The sequence below is a fragment of the Centruroides sculpturatus genome, unplaced genomic scaffold (assembly GCF_000671375.1).
Source record: "Centruroides sculpturatus isolate CEXI.00-Female unplaced genomic scaffold, Cexi_2.0 scaffold824, whole genome shotgun sequence".
In the NCBI taxonomy this organism is placed as follows: domain Eukaryota; kingdom Metazoa; phylum Arthropoda; class Arachnida; order Scorpiones; family Buthidae; genus Centruroides; species Centruroides sculpturatus.
This window is the reverse complement of record NW_019385313.1, coordinates 360364-371870: the sequence shown is the minus strand read 5'-3', so window position 1 is coordinate 371870 and position 11507 is coordinate 360364. Positions and strand designations below refer to the sequence as shown.

The window sequence follows — 11507 nt, the reverse complement described above, 5'->3', positions numbered from 1 at the left end:
ACTGTAACTTGTTATTGTTTACTTGAGAAGAATATAACAGAGAATAAACTGCCCAAATACCCTTAAACAAAGGAAAAGTACGTCCTTTATGAAGGCATAGAGCCACTACATGAAAATGAAAATTAATGAATACACTGTGTACAGTAATTTACCTGATAAGACAGACCTCAGAAAAATACTTTATGAGAGCTTTTATACTTTTATAAAGCTGTCTATAATGAAAATTAATTAACTAAGGATTTTTTCGCCCTGCCAAGGTGTGGACCAGTTATCCGGAGTGCTAAGTTATCGAGGGACGAGTTTTTGGGTTCTACTGTATTAATTAATTGTTGGTATTCACCAGTTCTTCAAACTACTTTTCAGTAAGATAATGTCAGATTTTACAGCTTATAGTAGAAAGGCTATGACACTATAAGTATTTGCAAGGTGATAAGCTTAATTTCTTCAACTATTCTCTAGGAATTTTTAACACTACTAATAAAAATAGAGCTGGAACCAAAATTTTTAAAGAAGATTGGCTCTAGCTCAAATCCTATTGGTGGATATATAGTATTAAAATTTAGAAGCATAAATGGTTATACCTGTATCTGTGACAACTTTTGGTTCTTGTTGGAATTAGTAGACCTTTAGTTCCTTAGTTGTCTCAAAGCTCTCCTCATGGGTGCAGTTATTTACCAGTTGGAAGACAATAATGAAGAAGAAAGAAAAGTTGTAATGAAATTGTTATAAAGTTAAAATTGCAGAAATTCTGTTATCTTGGAACTGATAGAAAAGAACATTAAGCTGAAAATTTTTCCGTTGTGAACATAAACCGTCACATTTATTCTGAAAATATTACTATGAGATTTGTCCAGAAAAATATGTAAGTGAATAATTATTTTGCAAGAAATAATCTGGGTTGTTTTCCTAATTCAAACAGTAACAATTTTCTCCATTCGAATTTGTTATATAACTGTTCTGTTTTGCTCTTTCCAGAGACGACAAATCTTTATGAATTTTCACATCATATCCACAAGTTTCCCAGATCATGATTTTTTGAATTCTGCCAACACAAGGGTGTATGTCTTGGCAGTCTATAATTTTCTGGCTGTTGCTATTAAGATATTAAGAGAGTTGTTAGTGTATGTCTACAATTTTTAGTTTTTCATTGGTGACATGCCTTATAAAACCAGTTCAGGTAGATATTGTGCAGTGGTTGGCTGCCATAATGACGACTCTGGTCACTCTGGTTCCTTATAAGTGGTTTAAAGCTGTATGCAATATATGTGTAAACATGTTAGGTTAGGTAAAATGGCATTGCAAATGTTAGGAAGTAAGTTGGTGTGGTAAGTATCTTGATGAAGGCTGCATATTCGGGGTGGTGGCTGAGATTCCAGATGATGATGCTGATGGGGTCAATATTGCGGCGTTTATGGTAATTGACAAACTGTTTAATGAGACATTTGCGATGACGGAGGGTAAAGGATGGTTGGTTGGTTGGCAACACGGAGGGTTATGATGATGACAGTGCATTTGGGGAAGTTCAGGCTAAGTTTGATGTAACATTGGCAGATAGATTTGAGTGACTTTATTTGCTATACTATAATACACTTGTCTAGCCTTGATATATACTTGTGATCACTATGTTTGCCTCTTTACTCCTAGACTTATTACACTGTCACCAGGCACAAGTGATGGTGTAATAAGTCTAGAAGTAAAGAGGCAAACATAGTGCTCCCAAGTATGACTTTATTTGGCTGACATTGAGGGAAATGACAGATGGAATGATAAGTCGAGGATGCTGTCTGTGATGGAGAGGTCGCGGAAGAATCGCCATGCTTGTTGTTGCAGAAGATTTTGAAGATGAGTAATTCATCGCATTTATTGCAGATATAGGTGATGTTGAGGGTTCCAAGAAAGACTTGAATCCACAAATAGACCACACTATCTTGACAGAGGATGTAAATGGGGTAAATTGACCTTGGATGGTAAAGATCTGGTGGTGGAGGCTTGAGAGGAATGGTCATGATAACACATTTTTGGGGTTGGATTTTGGTCTGTCTGTGTCTGCCCAGTTCTCTCCAGTGCAGAGAGAAAGATGAAGTATGGTAATGAATAGAATCTTGGGAATTGCTATGGACAAGGATGATGACGTCATGTGCATAGACATAAATGGAAACATGAATATTTTCGAGTTTAAAGATGTTGTGCATGTAGGTGGCAAATATGAATGGGGATATAACACTCCCCTGTGGGATACTGAGGATTTGATGGTTGGTGACAAACCTGGATTGTGCAGTTGCAGAGGAAGTCAATAAGCCAAGTTAGAGTGGTTGCAGAGGCCAAAATGGATGGCTTTGCATATGAAGATGGAGTGGGTAATGGTGTCATAGGCTTTATGAAAGTCAATAGTGAGGTGATGTATGTGGTAATGACAGAAATGTAGGTAGTGAATATTCGTCAGGAGGGTGAGGAGATTTCTGGTGCCATGATATTAGAGACCTCCCATGTGTTTGGGTTTAAACCAGTGATGAGAAGAAGTTGATTCATTCTAATGGAGAATTTGGTTCCATGGTTTTGATGACTATCAAAGTAAGTGCAATGTGGTGACAGTTGGTTGCTTTGGTTGAATCTTTGCCAGGTTTGTGAATAGGGTAAATGTTAGTACGTTTCATATCAGGCGAGAGTTTGCCACTCTTCCAGAGAATGTTATGAAAGGTGAGAAGGTTTTCTTTGCAGTAACTTAATGGTGGCACTACAGTGCTGGAAAATACACAAACCTTCTCTGGAAACTTGTGAATAGTAGGTATAATCATCTTTAAAAATGTTTAAGCATGCCAAAGTTCGAATAACTATATTTAAAGAAATTAAATAAATATGCTTTAGATCAGTGTTTCTTAACCTTTCTCTTAAAGTGGGCCAGTAAAATTATTCATAATTTTATGTGGCAGCAATTATATATGACTGTGAATTATGTTTAGAGTTACTGTATGTAACAAAGTACGTACATAGATAGATTACTATTTAAGTGTCATCTGTAGTCAATTGTGCTAGAGTCAGTCAAATATTTTTCATAGACCAGCAGTTGAGAAACACTGCTTTAATTAGAATAAATGTAAAGAAGCTGAATGAGAAAAGGATGATGATAATCTTAATTACTTTTTACTGTTAATTAAAAAAAATTAGATTATTAAACATTACATAATTTTATAGTTTCAAATTGACAAATATCTTCCATGGTCGAGATGATTTCTAAGTTCTCTCATATTGACTAGAATGGATTGATTAGAAAATCAAAAAGGAAAATTTAGTAAAAATGAGTTTATTTTACAAATTTTGAAATTTAGACATGTGCAAAGATGAATTGCACATAGTTTCTGTATGATTAAATTTTCCCTGATGCATAAAGCGCATTAAGGCACTGTACAAAAAGGAAGATGCCATTTCTGGAAAGTTAAGAAGAAAATATTTCCTTATGTACATGTGTATAAAAAAATCTGATTTGCCTTTCTAATAATAAATGGTATAAAAAGTCATGGTTTTAATATTCAAATTTTAGGCAATTTTGGAGCAGTGACCACCGGATTCGACTGCTGCAGGAACCGCCGCCCCTCCGTCTTATAGTCGTAAGAACAGTGGTGCACTTCGGCATATCTGTGCCTGGCACAGAAATTCTTTCCGCACCTGCAAACGTAGCTGGTTGCCAGTCCTGTCTTCTTGTTGCACCAGGCACATCTTTTGCACGACTTCTTTTTTGCCTTCAAGGGTGGGAGCTTCTGACCCGAGCGTGGTCTACCACCCTCTCTGCTATCCGGTTTATTTGTCACCTTAAAATTATCACAAATGACAATTAGTAATGCAATTGAGAATGCTTAGAATATCAGAGAACAATAAAAACAATACTACTAATATAGAAATTGAACTTTTTTAGTTGTTCATTGTAAATTATGAAAATTGTTGTTTACTCTGTGGTTTGATTTTATTGAATCCCCAAGTGATCTAAGTATAATGATATTTAAATAGAAATGGAAGAAAATATTGGAAAAGGCATCAGACACCAATGGGCAATGAGGCCAGGGTTGATGAATACAAAAGTACTAATGACTAACGATTTAGTTGTTCTAGGAATTCAGTTTAGTTCATTGTAGATAACATGAAAGTTGATCACAGCACTTCCAGATTAAGTGAAATGATTTTCTCAATACAGGAACAACTTTATAATAGTAATAAATTTTTACTACGGGGCTTTGTGTAACTGTAGTCAACAGATTTTTAGAATTGCAAATAAGTTCACATTTGTGATGAAATAGCAAAGGTAGTTGCAATTATGGCTTGGCAAAATTTGGCATTTTGAGAGATTGTTTATTGAACACTAATATTAAGAGATATCGTAGATACCAAACTTTTAATACTTTGAACATATATATATTATTTAATGTACTAAACAACGTCCAAGTAAATATCAAAATATTTCATAATTTAGCAAAAGCAATTAGGCCTAACTAATTAACAGGGTAACACTTTAGATTACTGTGACAGGTAACATATAGCACTTGCCTATGTGCAATTATATATCACATCTATTACACACTATATTATTGTCGCAGTAATTAAGTGAATATAACATATTTTAAATTTTTGTAAACTTAGTAAATTACAGAAAAACATATACATTGTTAATAAGAGAGTCGACAGGATTACCTTATCCAGCAATGAGTATGTGAGGGGCTCAGCCGTGGATACCGAGTGGTAAGACTCTAGTATCACTTACTTGGCAACTATTCCTTAGAATAGCCCTCTGTCTTACAAGGGTGGAGGGCTTTAACCAGTAAGTTCATTTACAGTTTGAATGTTTATTTAAAGCGGAATTAGATGATTGCATAATCACCCTTTTCATCAGGATTCCCGACACCAGTTAATCAGTTATTTTAAACGCAGATTAACACGCGTTATCCTTAAACTCAGGATTCGGAGGAACTAAGGAAACTTGGATGAAATTGAATGTCTAATAGGAACCAAGCCATTTTATAAAACAAATCAAAACATTTAATGAATCAACTAAAAAAAATACAAGGAATGAATCTAGCTCATTCCTAAACCTGACACGTGAGAGAGTTTACATCGATCTATCAGAGACTATATTACCTTCACCGTAATTTTCATATCTGTTTCTGTATGAGGATCATCTTCCTTCTTATTTCTATTTTTCTCTTCTCTATGGTAGGTTCTTTTATCTTTCTCCTTTGACAATCTTGTCGTATATTTATACTTCAATTAATCGGTCCTAGTATGTCTTGTAGAATGGACGCTTGTATCGTATTTTCTTGGTATGGCAATACCTCTTCTTGTTGGACTTCTTGTGTGGCAACCTCTTTCTAACAGACTGCCTATGTCGTATATCAAATTCTTATGTATGGCAATACCTTCTTCAGCGGACTGCCACGAATGGCAGGAAAATACTCCTTTTATTTGGTCTTCAGTAACGTGTGCAAAATGTTTCCTCCATTTTTAGATAATATTTGCAACTTCAACAAGATTTCATTTTCTATTATTTTAATTCTTTTCTCCAACTTATTATTTTGATTAAAATGACCCTCCCTTGAACGTTCAGATCTCACAAGTAAATGAAAAGAAAAATCCACTCCAGAAACAGGTAGTTCTATTTCTCCGCCTAAATTAAATCTTATACTGTTCAATCCACGTGGAAAGCTAACTTCGTAGATGAGACTGTTTGAGAAGCAAGTGGCAAAACAAAGGATTGACGAGCAAGAGTTCCACTTTTATATACCAGACTATTTATAGCATAAAGTTTTTGATTATTATTGTAAGAATTTAATAGAGGAAATGGAACAAAAGTAAACAAAAATTTCTCAAGTACTTTCCACAGGAAGATGATGATGATTATTTCACCGAGTTTGTAAATTGATGACACCAGTGAGATGAAGACTTCTTAACTTATATAGAGACAAAACTTCCTTGGTGGAAAAAGGTAAGTTAAACATGCAACAAACCATTACAGGCCTCAATGCTGACATAAATGCAGAAATTAGAAAATATATGATAGCTACACCACCAGCCACTACTGTCGAATGGCTTCAGAAGGCTACTAATGTAACAAAAATTCAAGAAAACCGGAGACCCAAAAAGAAAATCATCCAGCATCTAAACTGAATCAAGAATATTGCACAGGATCCCAACACCTTGTCAAGAACCAGGTACTGTCATGGCCACACACAAAGAAAACAATGCCATCTTGGATTCCACCATGAGGTCATCCCCAGTACTGAAATTTGGTACATCACATGAGCAGACTGCCATTGCCTTGCTGTTTTTGCAGTAGGAATTACCAGCCCAGCACTGGAGAAGAGACTGCCTACAAAGATATTCAGCTTCTACTCACAGAGACATCCACATGGCATCTGAAGCAAATAAGTCAGAACCAACTTCACCATCTTGACTACTACTAACTGTTTCAATGGAGAACAAAATGATGCCTGTGCTCATGAATACAGGAAGTTCCGTCAGCCTTAGATATCACAAAGACTATTAGATACTTTATCCAAATACTTTCAACATCAATCGGATCCGAAGATTATTACTACAGCTGTAGGATCTACTGGCACGGCTAATATATCAATCCTTCTTAAGATTGGAAGCCTGACAAAAAGCATTACTTTACTTGTAGTATCCTGGTAAATACCCTTATTTAATTTTATCTTACCCAGACATTAGATAATTCAGTCTGGTCTTAATCAGATCTCCCAAAATTAGGAGCTAATATTAGGGAAGTATGTTCAAATCATTCTTGTAAATGCATTAGTAACAATAGTAATAGCTTATACAGGGTGTATCAGAATGACGTTTTAAAAATTTGGGGTTTGTAAAGGATGAAATTTTGAATGTTTGATATAAGGAACCTATAGCTGGAAATTTGAACTAAAGTGTCTATAGCACTTTGCATGTTCTATGCGGTTGGTATGCTGAATGAAACAGCAGAATACAGTATTTATGACAAGTTTTATTTGACAAAACAGTAAAGTACAATTAAGTGTATACCCACCACCACCCCCAACCATGCCACCCCTAGAAAACAGTAAAGTACAATTAAGTGTATACCCACCGCCACCTCTAGGAGTGCAGGCTCTACTTATACCCAAGGATTGTGATTGCATTGCCATCTGTTAGGGAACATCCAAACTAGGAAATTACAATGAAAACATGCAAATTAGCTGATCTCATATAGAAACATGCAAATTAGCTTACTTTTTAAAAAAGCAAAACAAAAAATTAAAATTAGGATTAATATTTTATATTTCTAATTAGCTATTTTAACTTACTTCTTCAAGCAACTAAAGCAATCCTTAATTAAAGTATCAAATCAAAATATAAACCTCCAGAATCAGTTGGAAAATGCCCAGACTAACATCCATGAGGTCAATCAAAAGAGCCAAATCAGACTTATTCTAGGGGAATCTATTACCCTTGACAATTACTTAAGGACAAAAGGCCCAAAGCCGTCAAACCTTACAGGGAAAAACTAGACCATGTATGGATTATAAGTTAACAATGAATAGATGAGCTGCTAGATAGACTTGTAGGTACAAAAATAGAATTTAGAATAGAATTTAATTTTATGACTGACCCAAAAGCAACTCACCCATATGAAATTTCCTTAGACTTCAAAGAATTAACAGAAAATAAGAAAAAAAGACAATTGATAGCCTTTACTGATGGGTCAAAGGGAGAAAATGGTGTAGGATCAGGTGTGGTAGTCAAGAACAGTGAAGGAAGAACTTTATACCAGGCAGCGTTCAAGCTTGCAGATCATTGCTCAATTACTCAAGCAGAATTATGGGGTATATTTAAAGCCCTCACTTACATCAGTCAGCTCTCTCACACAACCTATAAAGAACTACTTGTCTTTACCGATAGTAGAGCTGCTCTACATATACTAAGAAGAGAAAATAACAAATCAGCCCTAGCTAAAGAACTCATAAATTTGGCAACAAAATTAGGAAAACAACTAAAAATCTCCTTCAATTGGATACCCGGTCACGCTGGCCATGCAGGAAACGAGTTAGCTGATAAATTGGCGAAAAAAGCCTCAATTGCACAAACTAAAATAACATACTGGCGGCTTCCTATCAGCTCAATAACTAAGTACATCAACCAACAAATTTGTGCTTTATGGCAAACAGAGTGGGAAGAATCACCCACTGGAAGGTTGTGCTTCAAATTCTTCCCATCCATCGAGGACAGACAGAAAAACAGAATATTCAAACCATCGTTCCAAACAACACAATGCCTGACAGGGCATGGATGTTTTAACTCATATTTGTACCGTTTCAAGAAGAGAGATTACAACCATTGCGACGCAGACACGAACAACGAAGATACCGTTCATCACTTCCTCTTCGAATGCACCAAATACACAACCCTCAGAGAAAATTTCGAGAGAATATGTATCACAGAAGGGAAAAACTGGCCGCCAAAAGAGAACGAACTTATAATGAATAACAAACTTTTTAAAGCATTTGAGAAGTTTATACAGGACAGTGGTGCATTAGTACCTCAGTTTGGTGACCTGAATTTAAATATACTCAACACAGATACAACAGAAACTAATGACAGTGATGACGACAATAACTACAATTCCTTCACAAGCGATGAAGATTAAAGAAAAATGTTAAAAATAAAGACTGTTATATGTATATAAATTCAATTGTGCTACGAATAACATAGTGTGATTATTAAGTTATAAGTTATCTTGTAAAAATTTCTTGTTAAAACTTTATGGATTTCGATCTGTATGATTACATCAAAAATTCTTTGTCAACTGATTACTAAATGTATTACTTTAAAATTATACCTGTTGTATATTTAATATTTCATTAATGTAATAAGTATTGCATCCCATTCTAAACTGTTATAACTGTAAATATGTATAAAATTATTCAACCAACCATTCGAATTCCTATTATGTAAGCAAAAATTTACTGTTTAATAATGTAACCAAAACTGTATTTATCCATTGTGTTCAATTATTATTTATTTATCCATTAATATGTTTGTATATACTTTGATGCAAAAGATATGCATCCTTCTGTTAATTGCATCTGTATGTAAAAATGTTACTGTTAACTTTTTGTATTCCTCTGTAAATATTGTTTTAATAAAGGCGATGCGGGCGCCCATGGGGTCCTGTGGGGGCCTTATGGTTGCTTATTTCACACTTTCCTATCTTCCTTTATTTCCTCTGCTCTCTAACTCTTACTTTCTTTTACTCTTCCTTCCTATTCATACAGGGGTAAAGTTTGCACTAAATTGCAGATAGCCCCTCTTGTCTTTTATTAGAATAGAATAGAATAGGTACAAAAATATTTTCTACTGTATACGTTCTGTTAGCCTAATGGCAGGTTCCTCTTCATTCTGAAGACAAAGAACTGCCCTTTGTAACGAATTCTGGTCACTTCCAGTGGAATCGTTTGCCATTTGGCCTAAAGACTTCACCTCAGATTTTTCAGCTAGTTCTCAAAAATATCCTAAATAAATATAGATGTCCTTTTCTCATCAATTACTTTTGATGACTTGTTAATTTTTAGTCAGAATGTGGATGAACACCTAAAACACTTAACACAAGTATTTGAATTATATTCAAGGGAAGCTCTCTACTTAGATCTAACAAACTGACATTTTTTAAGATTTGAGATTAATTATCTTGGGTTCAACATCAAACCAGAAAGTTACTCCTCCTCATTATCAAATATAGAAACGATACAAAAGTTAAAATGTCCAACTAATATCAAATAGTTACAGGGGTGATACAAAAGTTAAAATGTCCAACTAATATCAAATAGTTACAGGGGTGATACAAAAGTTAAAATGTCCAACTAATATCAAATAGTTACAGGGTTTTTAGGGTCCATAAACCATTACCATCGAGTTATTCCAAATTATGCAAATTTAAGAGCTCTAAATATACTTCTAAAGAAAAATCAAAATTGTGCTTGGATGACTAAATGTCAAGAAACTTTTGAGAAATTAAAATGAGCACTTATCACCAGACCCATCTTAAACACATATAACACACCCTTTGCTTTCTATACAGATGCTAGCAGAGATGGTATAGCGTGTATCTTAAAACAGGAACATCCTATTAAGGACTATTTCCTATTGCATATTTCTCCAGGTCCTTACTTGAATATGATAAAGAATGCTTTGCAATTGTAGCATCTATTGAAAAGTTTCACTTTTATCTTCATAGTATCTATTTCACCGTACACACTGATCATCAAGCTTTACAGTGGCTGAAAAGTATAAAAAACAACTATCTGGAAGGTTATTTAGATGGTCTTTGAAACTGAGCTGTAATAGTATGACATTAAACATCAGAAGGGAAGCCAGAATATAGAAGCTGATTATTTATCCAGCGCCCCCGTGAGCCATTTTGTTACCACCGAGGAAGTGCTTTCCAACCAGGATACCTCTTACTCACCTCACCGAAGATCATGAAGATGTAATCTGTATCAGAAAGAAGGGATTTACAAAGAAAGTCATACCTCCTTCCCTTCAGTACAAGGTGCTATCCAGGGCACATGCATACTATGGTCACCCAGGTATAACACAGAGGCTGAAATTAATCAGTTGACATTACAACATTCTTGATGATATTCAGCCAATAGTAGAGTTTGTTAAAAAGCAATGACATACAGTCATAAAAAGTTTGGCTTGTTAGATGACTTACCTTCATCAAAAGCTCCATTTGACGTTATCTATGGACACTATCACTGGAATGCAAAGATCTACTAAAGGCTACCTTCATGTTACCATCAATCACTTTTCTAGGTTTGCTTGGTATTTCCCATCCAAACCTACTTCTATAAAAGCCTACATAGATTGTCTAGGAAAAATATTACAAACAGGCAGTCCAAAACATCTACTAACAGATAGATCACCTTCATTTACTTCAGAAGATATTTAGAAAGGAATGGAATCAAACATCTAACAAGTACTGAGTGACCTCAGCACAACTGGATAGTTGAGAGACTAAATGCCACACTTGTCTCTATACTTCTTCTTCTTCTTGGTGCCATATCAGATTCCTGACGTCGGCGACACCTGGCGTAGGTTTGTAATCCGCCAAGGTGTATACTAGGGAAAGTTACTACCCAGAGTGGTTTCCCGTTGCCTTCTCTGGGGCGCGATGTTACGCGAGGGGAACTAATGCCTTCCGGGAGGACTTTTATGGGGAACTGGCCTCCTATTTAGTCGTTATTGGCAAGGAGAAAACCCGGAAAACTCCAAGCAGCCAGCCTGTCCGATCGCGGCGCGAACCCACGACCGAACTCCCAGTGTTTAGGGTACGAAGACCACTCGGCCACTGGTGGGCCTGTCTCTAGACTAAGAATAAAATATTCAGAAAATCAAAACGATCCTGGACTCAAATGTTACGTGTTGTTGTGAAAGAATACAATCAAACACCTCATACTATAACAGGATTCTCTCCAATGTTTTTGATGTATGGAGAA

General features: G+C 35.4%; 1 protein-coding gene across 2 annotated transcripts in view; it reads right to left on the bottom strand.

The window, feature by feature from the left end:
- Positions 1-3285: 3285 nt before the first annotated feature.
- Positions 3286-11507, bottom strand: part of LOC111637511 — a 30491-nt gene continuing 22269 nt past the window's right edge. For both annotated transcript variants that reach the window (XM_023383018.1, XM_023383017.1), the window contains one exon: positions 3286-3806. In XM_023383018.1, the coding sequence (XP_023238786.1) occupies positions 3528-3806 (279 nt within the window). In that variant the 3' untranslated portion in view covers positions 3286-3527. The remainder of the gene's footprint in view (positions 3807-11507) is intronic.